At 45.8% G+C, this 27,993-nt stretch overlaps 1 protein-coding gene across 3 annotated transcripts; it reads right to left on the bottom strand.

Moving 5' to 3' along the window:
• ide (insulin-degrading enzyme) lies at nt 1–27,993 on the bottom strand. 3 transcript variants are annotated; one of them, XM_062519001.1, is made up of 25 exons: nt 27,867–27,993; nt 26,433–26,617; nt 24,324–24,531; nt 22,289–22,458; nt 21,270–21,392; nt 18,960–19,072; nt 18,657–18,819; nt 18,283–18,375; nt 17,973–18,064; nt 17,582–17,662; nt 16,756–16,859; nt 14,394–14,496; nt 13,409–13,531; nt 12,886–12,968; nt 11,936–12,080; nt 8,589–8,699; nt 7,973–8,093; nt 6,508–6,599; nt 5,559–5,670; nt 4,628–4,795; nt 4,013–4,285; nt 3,187–3,248; nt 2,085–2,157; nt 1,749–1,816; nt 1–1,116 (listed from the first exon to the last, which is right to left on the bottom strand). In XM_062519001.1, exons 1-25 carry the CDS (start codon nt 27,950–27,952, stop codon nt 1,021–1,023), a joined length of 3,048 nt encoding a protein of 1,015 aa, XP_062374985.1. In that variant the 5' UTR covers nt 27,953–27,993; the 3' UTR covers nt 1–1,020. The 3 variants fall into 3 exon arrangements, with proteins under 3 accessions (XP_062374985.1, XP_062374987.1, XP_062374988.1); XM_062519003.1 differs by lacking the exon at nt 11,936–12,080 and adding an exon at nt 11,068–11,212; XM_062519004.1 differs by having other exon boundaries at nt 26,433–26,601; nt 27,867–27,951.

The following is a 27,993-nucleotide window of genomic DNA, read 5'->3' as shown; positions in this document are numbered from 1 at the left end:
GGCATTTAAAAAGTTTATTTTTTTGTTTCATTCGTAATCTGCAAATAAAATCAGTCATTGGGGCCACCCTGAGTAGATACTTGGACAACAGCCCTTGAAAAAGCACTGATTGGAGATAAAACAAAGAATAACAAACAATAAAAAGACAAACCTGACACTATTTAATAGAATTTTCATAGCAGTCTAAAAGCAGCTCTTCAAAGCACCCCAACACTTTACTTGTTTAAATAAAAAAGAAAGAAAGAAAGAAAATAAGTACGAAATAAAAGACAAGGTCAAATTTCATAGATCTATACAAAGATGAACATTTCTCATACGTCTGACATCTTGATAACATGAATTCCGCTCCTCCAGCACCAGCATGGCTGAATAAATTGAGGTGGCTTCAAGTTATAAAGATCTGGGACTTTGCTCATCTCTATCCAATGTAAGAGGACTGTAATGAATGAGCCTTCTGCTTGCTTCATGGGCCAAAAACATACCATACATAACATTCATCCACTTCCTATGGTAAAGTAAACCAGGCAGGACCTACATTAGGTGTTTAGCAAGGGTACAGGGCTATGGGTGCTGGCCCTGATATGCATATTTCATTTTTCATTTTCTACTTCCTATACAGCGTTGTCGGTGCGTTTTACTCACCTTATCACTGCAACGTTTTAGAGAGAGCTGAAGTGCTTTGTGGACACTACTTTTCACACTCGACTATGGTAATAGGGACTTGCAAAGTGGCAAAGTCCTGTGACTCGGATCTCCACCTTTTGGAGCTTCCAACTGACCAGGTAGATACTTAATACCGAGGCGCGCACACACTCACTCACTCTCACGTGCGCACAAGTGCACACACACACACACACACTCACGCAAGCACACATGCTCATTCAAAGTGACTGCGCTTCTAGCTCCAGTTGCATGAGGGAGATGTTCCTGGTCTAGGCGTGGGGGGGGGGGGGGCATGCGGGGGGCAGTGGGTTCCTGCGCCCCTAGCAATCCCACGCTGCTTTGGGGCGGGGCGATGGTTCACAGTTTGGCAGCCATAAAGTTGATGTGCGGTTTCGCCAGAGGGAAGAGAGGCAGGCTTCTCTTGAACTCCGTCATGTCCTGCACAACCACCGGCTGAGGGAGCAACACACACATAGACACACAAACACATTACAGATCACCAATCCAATGTCTTCACTTCCGGCTTCCTAGTATGAACTTTTATCAGGATGCATTCAGATGAGATCAAGTCAGATCAGGTGTGTTGAACCCAGCTGAGGTGGGGGGGGGGGGGGGGGGGGCTGTATGTTGGTGAATGTCAATTGGTTTGCACATTGATCAAAGAAAGACTGTCGTGTCAAATTCTTTAAAGCTTCATGAAAGACAGCAGACTCCAGAGCCAACGACTCAGCCTGCTGCGAATGAGCCTATTACAATTCGGCAGATTCTTTGATATCTCTTTGGCAAAGTCTTCATTTATTTAGCAGCTTATCCAGTTAAAGTTTACTGGATGAAAGCATCTGCTAAACAAACACAGACTGGCTGGGGTTTGGGATTGACCCTGAACCCTTCCGATTGTCAAGCGGTGGCGTTACCGTATCCCCACTTCACTTCTCCACATCTTGGGTCAAGCCAAGACAATGTCTAACTAGTCCCCACACACGCATTAAAACAGCAATGCAGCATATAATGCAGCTGTGGCTTCTGAAGGCTAAAAATGGCCACCATATGTCAAATCCTCAGTGTGCGCTCACCCCGGGGCTTACCTGAGGCAGAGAGGGTGCGGGGGCCAGGTTCACGTCATTCTGAGCGGGGAACTCGCCAACCACTGGGCCTGAGGCACGCGCAAGGAAGAGCAACACTTTAGATCAGGTAGGGAGAGCAGATATGAGAGAGAGAGAGAGAGAGAGAGAGAGAGAGAGAGAGAGAGGGGAGAGGGAAAGGGAGAGAGGGAGACAGAGACAGAGACAGAGACAGAGACAGAGAGAGACAGAGAGAGACAGAGAGAGACAGAGAGAGAGAGAGAGAGAGAGAGAGAGAGAGAGAGAGAGAGAGAGAGAGAGAGAGAGGTGTGAAGAGACTGCAAAAATGTCTATACTCACAGGAGTCCATCTCCCTCGAGAGGACGTGCACAGACACCTTGTGTCTCTTGACCGCATCCACCGCCAGCAGATCCTGTGAGAAAGAGATAGACAGACAGAGAGAGAGATTGAGAGAAGGAAAGAGAGAGAGATTGAGAGAAAGAAAGAGAGAAATTGAGAGAGCGAGAAGATGGGGATAGAGGGACACAGACAGGAGAGAAGTCAGCCCATTTGCGTGGGGAATGTAAATGAAGGGATTTTTAAATAAATGAGAATGTGCTCCGCTGCGCGGAAAATAATGGATTTGGGCAGTTAATCCTGGCCAGAGCTGGGATGGGATTTATGACGGGGACACAGCCACACACTCACTCTCTCCCTTTCTCTCTCTCTCTCTCACACACACACACCCTCCCACTCTCCTCCTCACAGCTCTGCAGCCATGTTGCTGGTTGCGAAGCTGAACACCACAGAAGCTTGGTCTTCCTCCAGACTGACTTAACTCACACAGAGAGCACTCAGACTTCAGAGGACAGGTCATGTGTGAAAAGCCATGCCCACACATACACACACTCAGCATCTCCCAAAATCTACTCATGTGGAAACCGTTTTTGTCATAGCATGGCAAACAGTCCACACCTACATCCTTAAAATATATACTGTAGCTGTTTCCACAAACTCAGCATCACTCACTCATCTGAAAGTGGTTCTTCTTTGGTTGCAACCCATACGGGGAGGGAGGTATATATTTAAGGTGCGGTGCCGTATGATACTTCAATGCCCCTCTCTGCCCTGACTGTGGCAAATTCAGTAGGGGGGGGGAGTGTGTCCATGGGATGTGAATGAGCGATGTGGAGGTGTTTTAAAGGCTCTATGGTATGCAGCGTGAAGAGAGCAAGCAGGTGAACTGAACTACGCCAGCGCGCTCTCTCCTCAAAAGGGATAGAACTATTTGAAATGAAAGAAACTAACTCTGAAAGGTCCTCCACCCACTCCCGCCCCCGTCGCCCCGGCCTCTATGCACGGAATGTGAAACGGATCACCATGGAGACCGGGCAGGCCCCGATCCTCTGCAGGCGTAATGTCAAATCAATATTGTTCCAGGATGAATGTGGCCCAGACTCACCCTGTAGAACTGCATTATGTTGTCCTTCGTCAACGTCTTCAGGTAGGCCACCTCAATGTTGTCTGGGGGAGGAAGGACACAAGGGCACGGTTAGGCTCAGGGGACACTGCGGATGCACTTGTTAGCGGAGCGCCATGACAACGTTGGATAACGTTGAATTTGGAGGGCATTCCAAATTCTCTGATTCTAAGTTGTACACGAGTATACGGTACACACACACACACACACACGCTGGGTCACACAACACACTAGAGGGAACTAGATGTAGCGGTACACAGCAGCACTGTTATGACACACATTGCTGCATGTCACAGAAGAAATCCCGCTTCTCTCCATCTCCTGCTCCTGCCAGTCCTTGGGACTGAGAGTCTTGGCTGCTCGGCTGCTCGGCTGCTCAATGACAGTTGAAACTCACATTTATAGCACTTGTCTAATGAGCAGCCGCAGGACCTAGCCACTCACATCCGCGGCCTGCCACCTAGGGCAGTAGAATTTGGAGAAAACTGGAGAAAAACATTTCTGACAGATATTGCGATTTGATTCATTTTAGAAAGACCAGCTTTCAGTTTAATATTCAAAAATGTGCTTTGACTTGATTGTTGAGCATACCTAGTGCATGAGAAGCCCCACACTACTACAGTAGGAGATCTTCACTGTATGTCACACAAGGAGGATGACATGAATATAAAAATAATAGATGGGAAAATTTGGACTGAGTTGCCAGCTGCACGATGAATTGCAACCTTTGCGATTAGCCAATTGCATCAACTCAAATTGCGATCATTCAAATTGCGATTTCAACTGACTGCCCGCCCGCGCCCCTCACCTCGGTCGAAGTTGTACTGCTGGGAGATGATCTCGCCCCAGTACTTGGCGCACTCGGCGGCCAGCTTCTTGGGCTTGTCTAGCCGGCGGATGGCCAGCGCCTGGATGTGCTTCTGGAAGGCCTCGTCGTTCATCTCGCCCAGCACCGTCTCCATGGTGCGCAGGAAGGCCTCCACGCGGCTCTCCAGGTAGTGCGGCGCCTTCTCCGACTGGATGATGAAGCGCAGGCCCTGCACGCCGTTGGCCCGTCGGGGTCCACTGAACACGATGTAGCCTGTGGCGGAAGAGAACGGAAACAAGACGCATCTCTAGGTTTTAAATTGGTTATCTCCCGCATTCTGCATAAATAAGCACTTCAATTCTATTTACAAACTGCAACCTCGCACTCTGCAGTCATAAGATACACTTGCATTAACTTGCATTTCAAATTATTCTGCATATTTTCTCCATTATTTTGCTCACGAACTAAGTTTGCCTCCTCTTATCAAAGAAGCCAAAGCCTGTGCATATTTTCACGATCATGCAGAGGGTGAACCTAGCGATAGCTGAAGAAATACAAAGCGTAAAGAGTGCTTTTGCGTGGACTGGATTGGGTTAGAGATGGTGGCGTCCCTACCGAGCTGCTCTTTAGTACGCAGGGTGTTGAAGCAGGGCTCGTGGATGATCTGGCAGAAGAGCTCCAGCAGCATGTTGTCGTGAGTGGTCTGCATGTCCGTCTGGTAGTAGATCTCGATGCCGCAGTTGTTGTGGACCTCATTCCTCTGCTGGTACACGTACCAGCCCCCTAGCGAGCACACAGAAAAACAGACATTTACATTCACAGATATACGCGCACGCACGCATGCAGACACACTTATGGATATGTGAATTCAAAAACTAGCCACCTACGGCTAAAGCATTAAAGCCTTTGAAATGTTGAATCCACAGTGACCTATACATTTCTGGTGAGATTTCACAGCATGCATTTCAATTTAATGTCCTTCCTCTGCAGACTTTGAGGCTTACAAAAACGCTCTGACAGTTTAACAATCCACAGGAAATGAGGGGGGAGGGGGGGAGGGGGGGCAGGCTTTAGGCGAGATGCAGTGGTAATGCTCTTTACCAGGAGTTCAGATGGAGGACAACGCAAACTCTCACAACTGAAAGGGGCTGCTCAGCCAGGGAGAACAGGGCGAGTCAGCAAAGACTACCAATGAGTTTGGAAGATTTCAGGTCGCAGGAGTGACTGTGCCACATCATCAGAAGAGAGACAACAAAACATTCTCTCGGTACTGTTTGAGTGTGTGTGTGTGTGTGTGTGTGTGTATATATACACACACATTTTGGTTTTGCTGAGTGCTGGTGACAAAGAACACTCGAGCAGGGGATAGAGACTCAGATGTAGAAGGGGAAAGGGCATAAGCATGCAGGTGTGTGTGAGTGTGAGAGAGACACAGAGAGAAAGAGAGAAAGAGACAGAGAGAGAGAGAAAGACAGAGAGAGAGAAAGAGAGAAAGAAAGAGAATATATGTGGACACCTGAGAACAAAGATAGAGTGCGCCACTTACCATCCGGCACCTGCACCTCCCTGTAGCGAATCAGCTGGCTCGGGAGGAGGGGCTTGGTGTGAGCATGCTCAATGAGAGTGTCCTCCAGCATCTGCATCATCCCACAAGCCGACTGAAGGTCCAGCGAGAGACGGACAAGACAGGGTAGAAAAGGAGACAAAAAGCGAGACAACGATGAGCAAATGGCCGCTCTCCAGCTCTGGAAACATGCCAGCAAGAATGGCAACTCCACTTTAGAACACTTTCAGAATAAACCTCTCATTCAGTGGGCACCATACGGGTCATTCAATATCCTGATTCTCTATGCTGAGCATGAGAAGCAGGAGCAACTGAGGCAAACTGGTCTCTCTGGCACCAAATGCTACGGTAATTGGGGGCTACGGGGCATGGATGGAATGAAAATCCTCCGATGCCTTCGTACGCTATGATATATGACTTGCCGGCAGCAACCAGAGACTTTCGGCGAAAAACTAAAAAATCATTGTGGTGCCATTAGAAGTGAAGCTACAAGCTACTTTGTGACACAAGTCACAGCAGTGGGCCAGACTGAGGCTAGGAAACTAAAGCCTGTAAGCCCCTCCCTGTGCTGTATTCAGGCTGCAGCTGAGGAAGTCATGGCACAGTCATGGCCACTGTGTGAGAGTGGGCTCTGGCCTCACACAGCCTCAGCCTCAGCCCGCGCAGTCCTGTCCTGAAGCGCTCCGGTGACAGTTCTCTAATCAGCTTCCAGCCCGCCCACACACACACACACACACACACAGTTCTATTTGTAGGGCAGTCAGCATTGATGGATTTTGCAGTACAAGCTGACATAGTTTGGTCTTGTAATTACTCATTCACACATACACACACACACACACACACACCTTTCATCAGCATGCCACTGACGTGTAACGCAAACACACACACCCACACACACACACACACACGATGCACTCATCAAACAAACCTGCTTGGTGATGTTTCCATGGATCAGGGCCTCAATGTGTAACCGTGACAACAGCTGCGGAATGAAGGCCTTGAGCCGGTGCAGGGTGACATCTGCAAAAGAGACAATCCAGACAGACCCAATCAATCAAGCGCCGAGCTCCCGAGCTCTCCCTAATCATTGCTGCTGGCACAATCCACCTGGGCGGAGAGGACTCCTTCAAAGGGAGCCTAACAGAGTCTGCTCAGACAGCGCTATTGTCCTCTCAGACACACTCAGACAAACAGACAGACGGACTGATTAACAGACAAGACGAACACACATAGGCACACACACACACACCCACACACACACACTCCCTGACTGCGTAGGATGGCCACTCAATATTCACACTGCGTCTGACCCAGATTCAGACATTGCAGAGAGACGGGAGAGGCAGTTAGAGATGAGCAGTAAAGGTGAGGGTGGGGGGGAGAGAGAGAGAGACAGAGAGAGAGAGAAACAGAGATGGAGAGATAGAGCGAGAGACAGAGAGAGAGACAGAGAGAGAGACAGAGAAACAGAGATGGAGAGATAGAGCGAGAGATAGAGAGAGATGGAGCGAGAGAGAGAGCGAGGGAGAGAGAAACAGAGATGGAGAGATAGAGCGAGAGAGATGGAGCGAGAGAGAGAGCGAGAGAGAGAGAAAGAGAGAGAGAGAAAAAGAGAGACAGACAGGCAGACTCATGGACATACAGAGGACTGTGCTGAGAGACAAGAACATTTGTGGACGGGCACAACAAAACTAGGATGGAAGGGACAAAAAAAACAACAAACACAAAACAATCAGTGGGCTCCAGCCAAGTGCTGTGTTGGATGCTGGATGTGGCCTATAGAGGGGCTTGAACAGGGACAGAATGGAACACAACCCGTCTCACCACATCTGCTCTCTCACTCACACTGGCACTACTGGGCCTTATAAAACCTCACCGCCCAGCACCATCACTCACATCCCAAACAATACCGCACGTGTGTGTGTGAGTGAATGTATGTGTGTTTGATGAGGTTAACTCAAGCGTGCTACTTTTGGAGCCCAACATCCCCTTCAGCCACTGGAGAGGAATTAGAAGATTCTAGTGAAGGTCACCAGGATGGAGTCTGCCCAGATGTGAACACGGGGAAGAAGGGAACATGCCCTTTCTGAGTGGAACTGTAGACAGAGGTGTTTGGAAGTGCACGACTGGAGAGGGTGTGTCTGTCTGCTGGGGACACTAGTGTGTGTGTGTGTGTGTGTGTGTGTGTGTGTGTGTGTGTGCGCGTGTGTGTGAGCAAAGACTCCAGCAAAATTCTACTCAATTTCTATGATAATTGGCAGTCGCCACATATGGAGAAGGCGCTGTTTTTTGTACCCATGAACTGAGACCAGAGGCATAGGGTTTACTGGGTTTGCAATGCTGGTGTCAAAGACACAAATAAAGGTATTAAAATGTGTGTGCGTGTGTCTCACCTTCCAGAGCCTCTTTGAGCTCATCTTTGGTCCAGGCCACCTCGGTCATCAGTAGCCTGAGGTAGTACATGGCATGCTGGTGTGGTTGCTCTGCACGGAAGTTGTTCAGCGACCTCATATACTGCAGGGAACAAACGGCATCCAATCACATATTGGCACCACAACTTACTAAATACTCATTCACAAACTGAGAACCAACATACTGCATCTTCTGTATCTTCACAACTGTGCGTATGCTATTCTTACATATGATTTAAAAGAAAGTTTTGCTACTATACGACAACGACCACCTCATCTGCTTTTGGCCTTTGCAAATATAACAGTCGTGTACGTCAGTGGAATTACAGTATGAGAGTCTCTTAAAAAGATAAATCTTAAAAAGGGGAAAAGAACAAACTCTTACACCAAGTGCAACAGAAATCAATAGAGAAAGATGAGAAACTATTGTCTGAGCACAGCATGAATACAGCTGGGGAATGGATTGGACAGAACAATGAAGGAAACAACTGTTGAGTATTGATTGTAAAACTGAAGAGGGTTCTTGTTGCTAAGCTACTGGACAAAAAAAGCCTTCTGAGGAGGTTTCCGTGGCAGCGTAGGGTAGGGCGTCACTCACCGCTTCCTTGATGATGTCAAAGCGCTTCTCGTCAATTTCGAAGGTGGCCATTTTCTCCACAATCTTCTTCAGCAGGATGTGCTGCTTGTCGTTGTAGCCCTTCACAGAGAGCTGGGCGAAAGGACAAGGAGAGACAGGGGTGAGACTGGTCCGTACAGGAAGGTTATCGGTGTGTGTGTGTGTGTGTGTGTGTGTGTGTGTGTGTGTGTGTGTGTGTGTGTGTTGTTGTGGTGAATAAAGTGGTTAGGGACACTTTCCAAGTGATTTCAGACAAATGGGTAAATGAGTACTCACAGTCACACCAAGCACACACAAACACATTTGCAAAACAGAGTCCACTCAAGCACATCTGGACATTCTGGGTGTATTAAAAAACGAACCCACTCATCGTCAGAAAGGGTCTTGAGTTGGCGCCGAGCTGTTGCATCTAGCAGAGTAAAGAGATGTGACGTGCCGACTACAGCTGTCCTGAATCTGCTCCGACAGACACGCCAACAAGCTAAGAACGAGAGAGTCTAGAACCGGTCTAGGTCGGGGTCTGGTTCCGTTGGGAAGTAGTGTGGACCTCATTCGCCTCCTAACCTCACCTCCTCCGCCCCCTTCACTCTACCAGGACTTTGTCCTGTCATCTATGTCCTACCTGTGGATGGACTGCCTCATCCATCGCCAGAGAGGGAGTGAGCGTGAATGTGAATGTGTGAGAGAGTGAGAGTGTGTGTGTGCGTGAGAGTGTGAGTGTGTGTGTAGTTTGAGGAGATAACAGTAAAGGTTATCTGAAGGCCTGTTCCTTTCCACCATGTCAAACAGCTTGTCTCCATGAATCAGCAAAGCCCTGGGCTGTGCTACACTCAACTGCACTCCACCCCGCCCCCCCACACACAGACACACACACAGCCTCCTTTTCAACTCACACACCCACACAGTGCCCTCTTCCAATGAGGATCAGTACTGCAACCAAACTCCCCACTCAATCACACAGTCAACAAAGTACACTTCAGAAATGCAATTATGCCAAAATGCAAAAAAAAAAGTTGATAGCCGAGTAATTACTGCCGACAGGCTAGCAGGAACACTGATTGTTAGATATATCTTTCTCTCTCACTCACTCACTCACACACACAGGAAAAGTAATTTATGGAAGGCAGAGGGGTCACTTTGCACGCAAATCTACCAGCTCACATCAGAGCTGGAGAGTTGAAAAGAAGCACACGCAGGAGTGTTGCCAGCGGTGCCAAGCGAGGAGAGCCTGCTCCACCATAGATGCCACGTTGCCCTCCCATCTCACCATCCTCGCCCCACGGAGCGTTCTCACAGCCCTGTGAGGCACGGCAGAACCCCTCTCACACACACACACACGCACGGCGCCTCTGAACGAGGCTCGTGGGGGACACGCATGCTTCGACGAAAGCCCCCGCCGATTAGGGCTGCTCCTGCTCCTGCTCCTGTAGCTGCTGCTGCAGCGGCTCAGGTTGACGGGCCCCTGTTGGTGGCAGCGCTGGCATTTCTGCTGACTCACGGGGACAATAGCTGGATTCAAAGGCGTAAATATGACAGACTGGGGGAGTGCGGGGGCCACGGCGAGATCCTCCCGCTCGCCGGCTGACATTGACTAGACGTGGCAGACAAAATAGTGTCGCACCAAATTAAGCACTACTCTCCAGGCAGACAGGAGGGGAAAGGGAAAAAATAGGCACACACTCACACACTCGCTCCCTCACTCACTCTCTCGCACACACACACACACACACACACAGACACACTCAATACAACTTCCCGTCCTCTTTGTCCCCTGCTGGGAGCGCCCCTTTGTGCCTACTCTGGCTCTCTGAGATCCTGTCAGGTTGCGGTTAATATATATATATAAAAAGCATAAAAGTCCCCATCACAGCAGTCATATGCAGACATCCGTGACAACTACTGATCCCGCAGTTTTTCCATACAGATTTGCGAAAGGAATTTGATGAAAAGTATGTATAAAAAGCTTAAAATGCAGAGCAGTAATCCACACAGAGTAAAGCAGTTAGAGGATACACACATCATGCAATTAGGCCCCCAGACATACAGTCACAGTCTCTCACACACACACACACACACACACACACCACAACACACCACACCACACCACACCACACCACACCACACCACACCACACCACACACACACGTGTGAAATGCACAGATGGGCAAGCCTCCACTGCCAGCATTGTGCTTCTTTTTTGGCAGATTAAGGGGGAGGAGAGGGGGACAATGACAACAAAACCCAACTCACATCAAACGAACACAGACAGAGAGCTGGACAAACAGAGGAAGACCCAAAGCCAAGAGAAAGTGTGCTCCAATAAGCCAGAACAAGAAAAACCCAAAAATCACAAGCCAATCCGGTGCACTCGCAAGCTTCAAACTCCACCCCCTTTGGACACTGGGACCCGCCCCTGGCGAGAGAGCGGGATGTGGCCGGTCCGTCGGCCCTCTGTACTTACGAGGATGGCGTTCATGCCTGAGGCTATGCCATAGACAAGCCCGGCCAGCCGGGCTGCATATGTATACTCTTTTAAATCGTCCTTCAACAGTCTGAGAAACAGGTAGGTCATGTTGCAGTGCACGGGGTCTGTGTAAAGGTAACGACTAACAGGGGAAAGAAACATAAACAAACAATAAAACAAAACCAAAAACAACAAACAAACAAACAAACAAACAAACAAAACAAAAAAATAGGACAACATTGGTTGGGGTGTAAAAGCAAAAGGGGCGGGACAAACAGAAAAGGAGAGTGGGACGTGACGGAGGAGAACAGAAGCGAGCGAGCGATCAGAAGAGTATGGATATGCAGCCCGTCGACCAGCTTTTCTGCCCGCCAATCAACAAACAATAATAATAAAAAATAAAAAAGAATCGAGTGGATTGGTGGATGTCGCTTCTGCTACAACACCTATGCGTAGCAACGCCTTTAACTGGTCCATTTCCACACGCCTTTTGTGGAGCTCGTCCACTAAGGAGTATTTCCCCTTGGGGATCAATAAAGTATCTATCTATCTATCTATCTATAATATACTGTATATATCTATATGCCTTCAGCTCTTCCACTGACACAGCCTGCCCAGAGGGTCGTGTCTGACCATCAACAGATAGGTGATAAAACTGGACCACTGGCAGGGACTGACAGGCCCTCTGCTCAGGTGATGAGAGGGGGAGAGAGGTGGAAGAGTGAGAGAATGGAGGGAGATTCTAGGCTCTTGGCATTCCTACAGGGGGAGTGGCCTGAGAGGTGGGAGGGTGCTATTGGAGCACATAGGCTGGAGATTGGCTAGAGGGGTTAAGAGTGACGGGCGGCCGTTGTTGGATACTTACATACATCCCATAGATGGTATTTTGCAGGTCATAGTTCAAGCCAGCGAGCTCGGCTGCATATGCATACTCGTTGAGGGAGTCCTTCAGGAGCTCCAGGTACAAATAGGCCATGTTACAATGCAAGGGGTCCACATATGCAAACGGGCTGTGGGAAAGAACAGTAGCTGTGAACCCGCAAACACACACACACACACACACACACGAAAACAAACGAATACACACACAGAGGATTTCAAACGGGAACAGGGGCGCTGCTGACGTGTGTGCAACGCAATTGGAGACACGAGGAGAAAGTCGATTAATGCAGAGAAGGGAGGGGGACAAACGGATAAAGTTTTGGTGTAAACAAGATAGCTGAACAAAAACAAGACAGTTTCACAAACAATTTCAACAGATTCACACACAATTGACTATTTTGATTATTTGTTGTTTGTCTTGGCTTCAGTCATGCTCATGCATCTATTGGGCGTGCTGCTGCTACAGCCCCAAAACGATAACAAACCCGGCACAAAGGACTAACCGAGATCCAACAGAGAAAGGCTCCGTAGAGTGGAGATTAGGCAACAGATTGAGCATGCTCAGTTAAGCAGAAAAGCAGGAGCCCAACAAGGCAGAAAAACCCTCATCACATTAAGCCATTAGTAAACAAGGTGCCTTCCATGCAGACAAAAAAGAAACATTTTGAGCCAAGGTAAACAATTGCGACACATTTACTGTGTCGCCACTGAGAAAGGGTGAGCAGGAATTTTAAGCACTTTTGGAATCACAGTCCCAAGATTTAAGCTTTGAATGCAGCATTTTTAATACATTTACCATTCCTCTACAAACTCTGTGTTAGACACTGGATGACAGTTGACTGGGTTGGGTCTAACATGACTGACATGAGGTAAAAGAAGGGGCTGTTTCGTCTCCTAAGAGACCAGAATACTTAAAGCTGCTTGGTGACCTACCTGAAGAACTCAAAGTTCAGACAGGCCTTGGGCAGGAAGAACTTATCGTCCTGCTTGAACCATACTTTACTCATCGCCGTGTCCTAGTGGAGGGAGAGAAAGAGAGAACAAATCATGATTCACACACACACACACAGGTGAGGAGACAGCTGTAAAACAACAGGTGTGATCACTTTTTTTTTTTGTTGCCATTCTGCATCAACATGGCTCGCTTACTTCACACAATACATTCCCTTTCATTCTGGCATCCCTTTCAATTCTTTACCAGAACTACAAAGTCCCTGGGCTTTGGAGAACGAGCTTGTCAGCAAACCGCTTCAACGGCACCGCAACGAGCAAAAATGCTTGAGACACCACATGGCCGTTCGTTTTTTTTATCAATACGCCAACTAAAAGCAGGCGCACTTCAAGAGAAGAACGGCGCTTAGCTGCCTCGAAGATTTGGGTCACGGATCTGACGGAGCCGTCATCAAACGGCCGGCGCGGAGGAAGAGGAGGAAGAGGAGGCGAGGCGGCGGTGTACCTTTATTAATGTGGGCGTGGAGGGCGCGTCTTTCTCCAGGGGGTAGATCTCAAAGTTGGTGGGGATGAACTCGTTCTTCATGGGGAGCTTGAACTTGCCGTTGAAGTCGGCGCCCAGCCATTTCTTTAAGGACACGGCAGGAGGGATAGAGAGAGAGAAAGAGAAAGAAGGAAAAGAAAGAAAAACAGAAAGGGAAAAAAAGGGAAAGAAAGAGAGAGAGGGAGGATCAGAGACTGCACATAAGGTCACCTAGCTCTCTCTTCTCTTGTATGACTCATCCACACACACACACACACACACACACACACACACACACACACACACACACACACACACACACACACACACACACACACACACACACACACACACACACACACACACACACACACACACACACACACACACACACACACACACACACACACACACACACACACACACACACACACACACACACACACACACACACACACACACACACACACACACACACACACACACACACACCCCATCAAATAAACTCAGGAGGGGAGTTAGTCACCTCAGGGGCGTCAGCATAGCCCCTGCTCCCCTCTCTCACTGCTTACTTCACCCGCCTCAAAGTCACCTTGGCTTAGGAGACGATGAGGGAGTGATCACGTTGCATTTCCTCTCACACAAAATTGAAATGGGGAGAGAATGAGATGCACTCTCTTTAAAGAATGGCTGGCTTTGTGCCTAGATAAAAAAAAAAGGCATAACCATAGAAAATTGCTTGGCACGTGAAACACGGTAGCCGTGTGTGGCCGTGTCAAGAAGAAGCACAGGTATATCCCCCCTCTCTCACGTGGTCAAGCTGTTTCGTTCAGCCAACATTAAGCTCAAGTAACACTAATGAAGGTTTGGACTTGGCAGTAATCACCGCACAGTCGTATTTGGAAGGGGAAAAAAAATGGTTCAGGACCAAGAAGCTAATTAAGGTTTCGCTCCGAGCATCTCTTACCTTAATGACCTCTTCAGAGATGGCCTCCTGCTTGTACTGGGTACCGTACCATGTCTCAGTCTTATCGGTCTGTCCTTCAAATGACTTTGAGACCACCGCAACTCTGCAGGGAGGAAAAGGATGACGTGATTACTGACTCGGCCCATATTTTGAGGTCTCACACACACACACACACACACACACACGCACACCCATACTCACACACACACACATCTAATTGCAGTGCTTTAACTGGTTCTGTCGTGCCTTCCCCTGCCTGGGACCCGGTGCATTATGGGAGTTGCTCTGAGGTTCCGGGGCTGGTGGTGGGGAGGGGCACAGGCCGATCGATGCGCTATGATTAGAGGCAAACCTTGGCCATCGTGCTCCCGTGATCGATGGACAACTCCCAGAACAACTCGGCTTGCTATTCTGGGCGCACGCCATCAGTGACCATGAAGGAGTCAATGTCACGGGGCAAATTAAGCCCACAAGGCCATAGAGGAAACCCGACAGCGTGTCTGAGCTGCTACAGACAAAGGCATACGTCTGATATCCAGGAAGAAGATCTCTAAAGTACACATCTATGCTTCATGGCACGTTGTTTCAATAGAAATGTCTGTTGAATGAATGCAAATGCAAAGGGCAATCATTTCAAATGCTAGATAAAAAAAAACTAAACTGATACTGGAACATACAGAGGTACATTTCTTTGTCGGCCGCTAACGTTTTTAGATATAGCCCGAGTCAACAAATAAATTCAAAAGAGCTGTGTGCAAAGTCCATCACATCCTTATAATGAGCCATATGATTTGCACATCCAACTCCATCCTGTTGCACTACAGATCTACTGCATTGGAACAAAAAGGAGCAGGAACAGGTGACAGCTATTAAGTCATTGTGTCAAGGAACACTCTACCCCAGCAGATGACATTTTACTGTGTTATTTTCATGGCCACTGTATGCAGGCCAAGGCAATAAAGCCGATCCAATTTCACTGCAAAGGGCTGCTAAAGCCATCGGAGTGTCCCAACTCCCCCTCGCGTTTTGGATTGGCTCTGCTGGGCTTCCGATGGGGATTATGTGCCGAGCGGAGCTGCCTTTGTATCTGCCGTCAGACGCTGCTGGGGCCCGGCGAGCGCCCGCAGAGACCCTGCTGTGGTTCTCCGACGCTGACCCGGCCTCGTTTCTCCAGCGAGGACCGCACAGAGCCAGACGATGCCGTAAAACTGGCCAATAGAGAGAGTCGCTCCTTCTCCCCGTTTCTACTTGTTTTTACTGTCCTGCACCTGCATAAAGCTGCACGCTGGTATATCATTTCAATCACATGACTTATGAGCGATTAAGTCCAGTCCTGGATTATTTTCATGGGCACGCACAAGCAAATACACACACACACACACACACACACACCCATCTCCTAGAAAAGCATCTGCACATCTGTGCAATGAGGCTGAAGGCCAAGTCTGCGGTACAGGCGTGAGCTCACAGCCAGTCCTCACTGGACCAGGCAGCTTTTTCATGAGCCTGGACCCCACCACACAATGTTGGCAGCCAGGACAACAGTCAGGCAAGAAGCCTGCTAGGATAGCAAGACTGCTTCTTTTTTTTTTTGGAAAAGCACACTATTATAACAAAATGGCAAGAAGCCTGTTAGGATGTTGGTAGATTCCACTACATTTTGTGGACGATATGAAAAGCTGGCGAGGGCAATGAACCAAACAACATGATAGTGAAAAAAATACAAAGCATCAAATAAAAATAAGTACACATCTCCTTTGATGTTGCAAAGGAAATTGATCCTGCCCACCCCTCCCCTTTATCATTCCTGAAAGGCTGAAGTGAATAAAGTATGTTCAAAAAAAAGAAGGAAAAAAAAATCAAATATAGTTGGCTCTCTCTAAAACAATTCGTACTGGGCCACTGGGTTTCCAATTCCCAACTCAGGCCTATTTCAAGACACCAACTAACAACATCGTGCAAAATGGCCCAGAATAAAAAGGACACCTTGTGTGTACAAGACAGACTTCTCCAAGAGAGAGAGGACAACCTCGAGTTTTGGGGTCAGTGCAAAGCTGATCTAATCTGAGTTTTCCGGCCGACAACGATGGAGAGAAAAGGGTCAAAAAAAAGCATTTTAAAATCTCAGGCCTGACACCTAGAGCCCATGCAGCTGAGAAATATGCCTCTAAATGTTACACAAGGAAAGAGGGCAGTTGAAAGGGGGAAAAAACCCTTCTACAGAGATCAAGTACATCAGATGTGTGCAAAAAAAACAGGTCTAGGTACATTCAGCAGAAAAAAACTCTACTATCTTGAAAAAATGTATTGACTGATCATACTATTCTCATCTGTGATGGATGACCTACAGTTCTGCACTCACCTGACATTCTCTGGCAGGAGTTTATCCAACACCATCTGGATCAGGTCAGGCCTGAAGTCCTCCAGCAGGTACTCCGCCGCCAGGATCTCCTCCAGTGGGTAGTACTGCAGACGAGAGAGAAAGAAAGAAAGAAAGAAAGAAAGAAAGAAAGAAAGAAAGACTCAGTATCAGCACCTCATCATGCCCTCTACACTGACGTGGTGGCAGTATTTACAGCCAAGGTTCATCAAGTCGGCATGATCTAACACTATAATTAAAATGGTAAAAGCAGAAAGTATAAGCACACGTAAGAACAGCATGAATCCTGAATCATTTTCCATATGTAATCAACTCAACATTTATGCTACTACAAAATGCAACATACTTCAAGTCCTTTGTTGAGAGCTCACCTTGTTATTCTAATCAATGGGAGGTCACTACTATAAATCTACTCAAATCCAGAAACATCCATCCAACACAACAACAATGCTTTTGCACCATATGGCATCAAGCAATTAGGGTCACTAGGGTGGACCAGACGTGAAGTACCATTGCCACACTAATGAGGCACTTCAGTGTCCAGCCTCCGAGTGTCCATGTCACTAGCCACTCCGTTGCCATGATAGCCTCACGTCTCGTGTGGTGAAAGTCTCATCTCAAGAGGGAGCACGACCCGTCACACGCCCCCACACCACTCCCAACCCCCCCCCCCCCCCCACCTCGCTCCCGCAAAGCTTCAATTACAGAGGCCGGATGACATCAACGATCGGATGATCTGAGCCTTGCTTGTAACCATGGCTACAACCTTTCCGGGTCGCCTCGGAGACCGTGACGGTTGTGTACTTACGTGCAACAAGCCGGCCACTTTAGATGTGTAGCCACGAGGACGCTCCTTGTCCTTGAATCGAAAGGCAACATTGTTTAGATCCTGCAGGGAGGAGAAGGAGAAAAAAACATGAGCAAAGAGGACAAAGTATAAAAAGCCAAAAAAAAAAAATGCTTCCTTACAACTCTGAGACTCTAGATCACCTGACTACAGACACTATTGGCCTGTTTCCCATACATGCATTAAGCCTACCCGTAGTCCAAGACTAAAACCATTTATCTCACTGGACGTTTCCACTGCAGTTCTCCCTCTAGTCTAGGTTTAAACCATGGTCGGGAAACCGACCCCATAAATTCCTAGCGGCAACAGGAGGCTGCAGCAGTATGATCCAGATGCAGACTGCACCACTCACCTTACATTCCTGGAACACCCACTCCTGGGGTCCCTCAGTGCGAAGCTTCTGAATGTACTGGAACATGTGGAAGATGATGTCCTCTACATGTACTGCAACAAGGCACAGGAACACACCAAGATCAATGGCGGTGTGATCAAACCATTTTTGCCCACAAGCAGCCAGAAATGAACGGTTCTGCTAACTCTGGCACATTTACATTTTATATGTAAACAAAGAAGGTCAATTGATGTGCATTGTCCCTTTTAAATAAACAAATGAATAAGTAAAAAGTTAAAAAAATAAACAAAGATCTGGGGGGAACACTCACAAAGTCCTTCTTCTGTAAGGTCCACATTTATAATGAAAAACATGAAGCCTTTCGCGCCTTCCTTCTGGCCTCCAACTAACGTGTTGACCCAGCCTGCAGGCACAGAAGACATTAGGAACAGTGCTCATCGTTACGCAAAATCCAGTTTCTAAGACAGACTCATAATATGGCTTGAAGCAAGAGCAGGAGCTCTTTGAATCAGAACTAAACAGTTGTGTTATTAAGAGTGAAAAAGCCCCTTGTTCTGAATCAATCTCAATTCACCATTTCTATGCTAATCCATCAAACAACCTGGTTGAGTAAATTGTACATATTATATCTGAATGCACAAACACTTTCATTTACACGCACACGTTTGAACAACCATTACTCACCTTTAGCCTTGAGCTCAGACAGCAAGCTGCCAGGACCTTCATGGCCGATGAGGTGACCGAGATAGTGGCCAGGGTTGGACTTGTAATACTTTTGCAAGTCGGGGATGGGGAAAGTGACGTAGAGGTTCCTAATATCCTTTATGGGGACAACTTTATAAAATTGCTGGAGAGAGAGAGACACACACACACAGAGGAAAAGGAGTTGTCACTTTCATTACTGCTGCACTGTTAACACAACCTAAAAGAATGTGTGTGTGTGTGTGTGTGTGTGTGTGTGTGTGTGTGTTGTGGCAGTGGGCTCACCCTAAGGTGCTCCTGTTGGAAAGGGTGCTCAGGGAACTCTGGGATAGGCACAGACTTATTCTCCACCTCTGCAAACAGCTTGACTACCATGGTTGTGAGCTCGTCCAGAGATTCTACAGGGCAAAAAGGAAAAGGCCTTAAGAACACAGCAGGAAATGAGTCATTTTCTGTTTCTGACATGATAAACACCAGCAGTGCTGAAAATAATCCTTCCTAATGCTAATACTCCTGAGTTTTGTGTGCAATACATAATGTAATTTGTCCTTTGCCATAAGCCCTTTCCTACACTGTTAATAGGAATTAAAAGTGGCAACAAACTTTTTCTGATCCTTAAGGCCCAGCTAGTGAACTTGTGAACGAGTGAGCTGTTGCCTATGACGTTATATAACTCACTCGACACTCGACTAACAACTGACCTTACAATTGGTTAAATGCAACCAATCAGCCTCCTCCCCATCGTTTCTCCACTATCCGCTCTCTAGGTCTCTCTTGAAATGAAGATTTGATCTCAGTAGGTCTTCTCTGATTAAATAAAGAATTATTCCAGCTGCTGAGGCCCAGAGGCATACCAACCACACAATGAGACAAAAGCCCTTTTCAATATTAGATTTTCAAGCAATTAACTCATAATTTGATACAATTTTGATTTGAACCAAAATTGTGTGTTAAAGGTGGGGTAGGAGATGTTTGGAGCATGCTCTCTGGAGCAGATGTAACATATTGTTTGAAATACTCTTCACACACCCATTACAACCAATTAATTAAACGTTTTGACACAAAAATGAAAAGTTTTAGTGGCCTCTAGAACGAACAATGCAGGAAAAACACTATCCAATCATACTGAACAGACTACGATGATTGGATTCTGATGCATCTATCAAACTGAAATCTGCTCCTCCCTCCTGCTTGTGAACAAGCATCTTCAGGGAAAGTCTGAAGAAAGGGGTTGGGACTTTTGACCTGTGTATTTTCAAAATGCAGCTTTGCTGGAATCGTTTTCCAGGAACATCCACCCTACCTTTAAAGTCCCTATTACTGCACATTTTTCTTAGCCTGGGTATACCCATGCAGCCTTGCGTGCGATTTCATTCACACTGCTAGACAATTGAACAATTTTCGCCTCAGCTAGGGAATCAACAGGAGAAGTGGATGATGACGTCTAAGCCACACACCAAAGCCTGCATTTTGGTTAAGAACCAAACCAGCTTTTGTTCACATCTACACACCCATCACTACTGAAAAATGTAAGGTTAATTTATCAAATTATATTTTGAAGTATTAAAACGCTCTAGTGCTTGTCATCTGGTACAGTATAGGCTAATTGATACAACTGGCTAGCCTATAACCTATCAGATGCATCTGATAAGACATCCGTAGCACCCTCTGGGCATTCGTAAACCATGTCTCAAATACAAGAAAATTAATGTTTGGTTCCAGACCACATCTAAACATCTAATCTAATCAAAATGCCCTCCTCCGCTTTTGGTGCTACCCTGACCTCTGGCTGCAGTGTAGCTGCAATACATGCAACATATTGTGTACTGAAATATTCACAAGAATCCATAGAAATTTAATCTTCATGTTGTTTTATCCCATCTTAGTTGTGCAGATGTATAGTCTATCTTATACTGTACACAACCATTGAACCAAAAAAGTGAATGCAAAAATGGAGACCTTTGTGGAATTATTCCATATGTTGTGTAGTCATTCTATTTCAGAACATCCAATACAAATAGTCTACAAGAAACCTGTTGCCTTTCATTTGAGACCAAGATTATGCTTCTACACAAAGAGGTCCATGTGCAGTAAGCATTTGACTGCCAGTATGCATTTTGGATAGCCAAAGGTCCTATGGCGAGTTTCCATAGGGCATTTTAAAAATGTATGAGCATACCTTGGCAAATAATGGTCTACAGTACTCATATTTCATGCGATATTGATTTACTTTTGCACCCAGCTTCACAAGACCTGATGCTAAGGCTCAGTTGTGTTTCTAGGTCACTTGAAATTACTTGGAGGGCTGATATGTGGTCAGTTCAGAGATGCTTGCAATCCGCCAGGAAGAAAAAAACCTACATTCTAGTCTATGTAGCCCTATTGTGTCTTAGCTTTCCAAAGAGGTCAGGTATTTGATTATAGGTAAAAGTATACTGTAGGAGCAATGCCCTCAACATAGATTACGCGAAATGTTGGGCAGCTCACCTCTGCCTAGCACACACACAAATTGCTCGCCTCAGCCAAACCTGAGCACACATACAGCCACAGACGGTGCTCACCTGAGCCTAACACACACACAAGCACACAGCTCACCTCTGCCTAGCACACACAGCCCCATGAGGTTGGAGGAGTAGTAGGTGGAGTGGAATTTCAGCAGCTCTTCGCGGACATCGATTCCATCTTTAGAGGGTCTTGTCTCCAGGGTCAGCTTATTCCCTAAAAATAATTTGAAAAGTGTTAGCCCGCTACTGTCAGGTCACATATTACCTCGCAGGCCTTCAAGGATAAAATAAACATGTCTAATTGGTTTATCGTCGTTCTTCAGGGCCACAAACTCAGAATGCTTTTTTCTCAACTGTATAATAATCTAATGTACAGTATATACTTCTCTGATTAGAAGAGTAAGAAAGGTACAGTATTGGTAAAGGTCTGAAAGCCCACTCAACCATTGCTGAACAACACTTGACCTGCGGACGTCTGACATCTGTATGGTTTTCTGTTCAAGCTTTGTAAGCTTCACATGACTCGATTCTGCCCCCCAGTGGCTATTCGGCTCCAAGATAAAGCAGATCCAGTTGAGACACATTGACTACACCCAAATTCAATTATTGGCATTAAAAGGCTTGAGAATGACGTCAATGCAAATATATTGGGGGAGATTTACATCTGGATGAGATTCAAATACTCACTGGTTAACCTCATGCAAAAAAACAAACCCTAAACGATCACCTTGAGAAGCCTGAAAAAGCAGCAGCTATTATATCATATTATATTATATTATATTTATTTAATTAAAATGTAGCTTTAAAAAGCACTACTCACAAATGTGCATGAGGTTCTGCACAAATATCTCTCAATTTAACATGGCCAATGTATTACTATTTTTGGAAGTAAATATTGGGTCTTCTTGCCTTTAATAAGACAGGATAGTGAAGATGGCCAGAAATTGAGAGATATAATGGAGTGGGATCAGGAATGACCTGGGTCTTAGTAAGTACTCAGACCCACACACGGTATTGACGCTGTAGCCACTGGTGCCACAGTGTCCTCAGGCTATGTGTTACTCTTACTAGCAGATCCGAAGTTGCCCTCCGGCAATGTGTTGCTCTTACCGGTTCCGAACTTGCTGAAGGGGTGACTGGGGTTCCCTGTGGCTTTCTCCAGCTGGAAAAGCCTCCAGGCATCGTTCATCAGGTTCTTCTCATGCTCGGAGTCCACGGCGTTCACCTCCCGGTCCTTGCAGCTCTCGTCGAACAGAGGGCACAGGAAGAACTGTGCAAACCTGCACAGACAGACACACACACACCAAGGCACACGCACACATAAACACATACCACGTCAACTTAATCAAGAAACTGATGGAGGGAGGGGGGTAGACAAACATACAAACACACACACAGCAGCTGACCAAATTTGAGAGCCAGACACAACACAGACAAACATGGCAGAATTGAGACAACACAGAAACAAGCACATAAAAGAAGACCATGCATTAGCATCTACAATGGAACGTTGAGGATGCCTTGCACTACTCACTACTCACTACTGCTAACCTTGACAGAGAACAAACACTGTTATACAAAGAACACTAAAGCTCCATTTCTGTTTCATGTTTATGTTTTATGTTTTTGATGTAAGAAAAAAGCTCTGCACTCTGTTTTCCTTTTGTGAAGTTCCTTTTGTGAGTTAGTCATGCTCTGCAAGATACAAACTGTAACGTCTGCATTCAGAAAGCTATTTGCATATTTCAACTGCCATGTAAATTATAAAGTATAGAAATTAAACAACATGGTGGGAATCACAAACAAAACCTGCATTTCAGTTTAATCAATCACCTAAACCTCATTTTGTACGGAAATCAGGCTAGCTATATATACACACACACACAGGTTATCTGGGTATAAAAAGAAAACAATACACATTTATTTGTTCATTTGATTACTTTTGAGTGAAATTTACAATGTTTACTGTCTATAATCAGGAATGCTGATTCAGACTACTTCAGAAAGCGAGTGCCAGGGAACCAGTCTGACATAATCCAGTCATGTGAGTCCTATTGTTTGTGTGTGTGTGTGTGTGTGTGTGTGTGTGTGTGTGTGTGTGTGTCCTGAGATTAGTCAAATAAATGCCCACCAAATGTTTTGCAGCCTACACTGTCCCTGCAAAAACTTTATTACAGGCAACAGGTGCATCTATTTCATTATACTTCATATTGCCGCACTGTAGATATTCTGAAAACTACAGCCTACATTTCATTTGCATTCCTGTACCGTTAGGGGGGTTGGGTTTGTATGTCCCTGTAAAGAAACCCTTCCTCTTGTTACTGACAGCTGGTCACCAACTACCCACTACATAATGCAGTGGCATCAGAGACCCAACCTACCCAACCTGATACTAATCATATTCAGGGGCTTTTCATGGAATAAATGTATCTGCAGCAGAAAAACACCAGAATTAGCACCGAACATTACAACATTACTACTACTACTACTATTCTGTAAAACAAATCTTTTAGAGAATATGTTCAGAAGTTAACTTCCAAACTTAGATGTGATAAGTATCCTGGACAGAGGAAGACTACTCTGCCCTGATAATGGGCCTGTCAAACAATATTCTTTGAGGTCGTACATGTGACCTCAAGGTCATCTACAGGGGCGACACCTGAGCGACACCTGAAAATGAAATCCAACCCCAAACCTAAGAGCCCAGCATGCCTTCCAGATGGCCATGCACATTATGCCTCACACCTTGGGGTGTATACAGCCACAATGGAATGAACCAACCAGGTAAAAAACCTGCCGCATGACAGGTGTTTCTCTGGCTCAGCATAGCTGAGCTAGTGGTTCAGATGACGGGTCACATGGGTGTTCCTACTGCTGTGCTCATTCATAAACCACACACCAGTCTAGAGTGTGGGCCTGAGGTCAGAATCTACACTATGAACCTAACAAGTTGAGTGACATGTTGAAACCTTCAGGAATCAATCACTAAAGCAAGCCCTCATACTGAAGTTTATCACACTCAATTAAACCGTTAAAATGTCATCAAAACGAATATGTAATGTGATGACAAAAAAACTGAAAACACACAACCCAAAAAGTTTCAAAAACAAGTCACGGTGGGTCGGAGAGTGGCCACTGCACTCACCTGTCTAGCGCTCCCTCCAGGTGTTCATGAGACACATCAAAATAGTAGTTGGTGTGTTCTCCGCTGGTGAAGGCGTTGGAGCTGCCTGCGTGCTCGCTGAGGAACTGGCTGTACTCGTTCTCTTTGGGGTACTTCTTGGTGCCCAGGAACAGCATGTGCTCACAGAAGTGAGCCAGGCCAGAGATGTTGGAGGGGTCCGACAGGGAACCTGATTGAAACAGACACATAAGTGCATTGTGGGTAAATACCATATGAAGAGTCGTACTCGGATTCGAACATACACACAAACCTGTAAACTCTTACGTTCAGCTTCAACGACGAATTGCTGATTTTGATTGGAGATAATTTATACTTACATTAGTTATATTCAGTTATACTTGTCAAAGATTTTTTAAAAAAAATGCTTTTTAGAAAAACATTCCGATTTTCCCGCCCACTCTTGTTGTAAGTGACCTAGTTCCAATATGTGGGGCAGCTGACGTAGGTGACATGACTTTATGAGCTACACAGCAACTGATCACGGTGTAAACTCCACAGGAAGCAATAACTTTATGACAGACGAGGCCTAAGCAATATCATTGAATTTCCCCTTGGGGATCAATAAAGTATCTATCTATCTATCTATCTATCTATCTATCTAGCAACCTGTCACCATTACACTAGTGCATAAACAAAGACTGGTTTCCTCTAAGAGGCTTAGCTCTAACCTAAGATAACATATAATAATTGGGTCACACTTCCATAGCTCTCCCAACTGTGTCACACCCACACCAGCACAGTCCTGCTGCTCCCAGTGAGTAAAACACATTCAGACTGAATGGGTCACTGACAGCATCCCTTTTAAAAAGCCCTGCATATACAGTATCCCTTAGAGTGCTTTACGTACAATTTGTAAAAAATGACTAAAATGTAATACTTGCAATGTCATTGGTTTATCTGCATAGTGCATGTTGGGTTTCTATTCTGGCTACAAGTACAACCACTTAAATATGTCATGTCTCCATCTAAAAGAAACCTTTCGAAGGGAATATGTGAATTATTTAGAAGTGAAGAGGTTGAGTAACTAATAGGACAGGAGTCTTCTCTGAGTGTGTGGTGTGTATGTGTCTTAAACTATTTAAAGCACAGTGTTCAAAAGAACTTACATGACAACTCTGTTTTTCTGTTTTCCAACAATGCAATACTACTGCTAACATTCCACAGAAGACAGCAAAGTGCTGATTCGTGTAGGGTTCAAATAGGAAGACTGGATGGTAAACAACAGTTGGGCTCAATTCTGGCATGGTTAAGTGTCTTACGTAATAAACACACTACCGCTGATGTAAGAGGAACAACTAGCATTAAATGTTTTTATTTGTCAATAGAGCTGCATAACTTCAGGAAAATATCTAATTGTGATTTGTCTGACAGATACTGTGATTGGATGTTGTTGTTTTTTTTAAGTAAAGCTCCAGTTCCCCCAGTATCCCAAATTTCACTCTAAGTTCAGCACTGGTGCCTAGAGCATGGGCCAGCAACCTTTTCTCTTTAAAGGGCTATTTTGGCTTTTTTTTTTTTTTACCAGAAATAAGAGTAAAAGTAACTGTCTGGGGCCGTAAAATATCGGAACTATTTTTACTCGCCATTCTCTGTATTGTACCATAATATTTCCACTAACTGTTAATGTGTTGGGACAACTTGAAGCTTCACGATTATATGAAATTGTTAAAAAATATCTTTTTGCTTCAATTTTTACAGAAAGCCAGAGAGCCACTAGAGATAGAGATAAAGGGCCGCAGTTGCCTACCCCTGGCCTAGTGCAGGAGAAAGATGGCACCCTGTAACAGAGCTGCAAGCAGCACAATTAATTACAGCCTTTGATATTAGCTAAATGCATTGGCTCAAATCGGGATTTCCAATAACATGTTTTAACTGTGCGGCACTACTCCACAATGGCCCTGTAGTGGAGAATCGTGGCCACTAGGTATGTATTAAGGTTTTCTTTTTTTGTTTTGTTTGATAATTCTATTATGAAGAAATCCCAACATTTACTCCAGCATTAATTAAGCATGGATCTGTCTATCTATCTATCTATCGCATGAAAAGGGAGGCTAGATAGGGTTTACCCACCTATGTGGACATCGAGTGCTGCAGAGGACTTGTCTGTGGTGGGGTCACTGATGAGCACAGCTTTCAGGCCATTGGTAAACTCAAGGCCCCTGTAGACCCGCTTGTCCTCCGGCGATTTGATGATGTCGCTTGCAACCCTCTTCACGGCCGGGTCTGTCATGCTGAGGGCCTGGGACGACAAAGAGCTGCAGTGAAAAAGAAGGAAAGGGAGTCAACTAGAGACCCCCCACACACAGGATCCAAGCTGCATATTTTATCCGATCACATGATTAAGTCAAGCACAATTTATGACAATGGTAACCATGCCCTCAAATTGTTCTCAAGCTGGATAGAATGAGAGCTGGACGCGATATTTTGCCGCGACTGGAGCCATCACAGATGAGATGAGAACATTTTAGATTATTTAGGTTAGGAATAATAAGATCATGATGACCAAACAAAACCCTGGCGTTTGACAACAGTAATAATCTATACAAACCGTACGCATTTACATGTGCAAATAAAAGGTAAAAAGTTGGCAAAAGAACGCTGCTGCGTGCTTAGCATAATCACCGATGAGGGAAACACCTGTCTGCCCACGTCTACTTATCTGGCGATACCAACCGGCTTAATGTTAACTTTTCGCATTCTTCCTGTTCGCATGGGCCTACGAATATCTAGCGGAGAGTCCAAATGTTTGTAACATGATGAACATAATGTTACTCAATGACAAATTGAAGGTCAACGTATTGTTTTAAACAAGTTGCCGATAATGTTTCTACTATGTTAAAATGGTTTGAAATACGGTATCGATACGGTTTCTGAAAACGCCTTCGTTGTATGTAACGTTAGCTTATCTTACACAGGGAACGTGGCATTGGAGTTGATTTATCTGATAGCCAACCAGTTAAAACGTTGTTGTGGCCAAGTAGCAGCGAGTTATACTATCAGTCACATTAACATTATCAACAGTGCAATGCCTTCAACAACAGCACGACCTGTTTGAAGAGCTACAGCTAACCTTAGGTAGCACGCCAGAGCTAACCTTAGGTAACACTGTACGTCAATACCCCCACATCTACGCTCGCCAGCTAGCTTCAGATTTACCCAAGTCCCGTTAGCTGCGCTGAACATGCTAGCAAGGTAGCAGAGCTTATGGACGTAAATGCAGTAACAACCTTTAAATAAAATGTACAAACAATAGGCTGTACAGAAGTTGCATCCATAGACTGCAATGCTACGAATATGTTTTGTAAACCTAGCTGGCTTTTCTATGGACACACTGTCCTGGTTTTTCCATTTGCTAATGTTAACGTCACGTTAGCTATCTAGGCCTGCTACTGTTGGGTAACGTTACCTTTCAAATAAACCCATGTTCAAAACAGTTTGATTATGACCAAACACTTAATACATAAATAGCGTTGTCGTGGATGCCTAAACCACTTTCTTGCTTACCTAAAACCGTGGGTGAAATGTCGACAGGAGCTTAAAATGCGTGTGATTCTCGTCAACTGGGCCGGCCGGCTAACACATTGCAGCATTCTACGGACCTCGATAACAAAAAGCGAATGCGTCTGACATC

Source organism: Sardina pilchardus, chromosome 18 (assembly GCF_963854185.1).
Source record: "Sardina pilchardus chromosome 18, fSarPil1.1, whole genome shotgun sequence".
NCBI lineage: Eukaryota > Metazoa > Chordata > Actinopteri > Clupeiformes > Clupeidae > Sardina > Sardina pilchardus.
The sequence above is the reverse complement of the archived record's forward strand: the minus strand, read 5'-3'. Positions and strand labels throughout refer to the sequence as shown.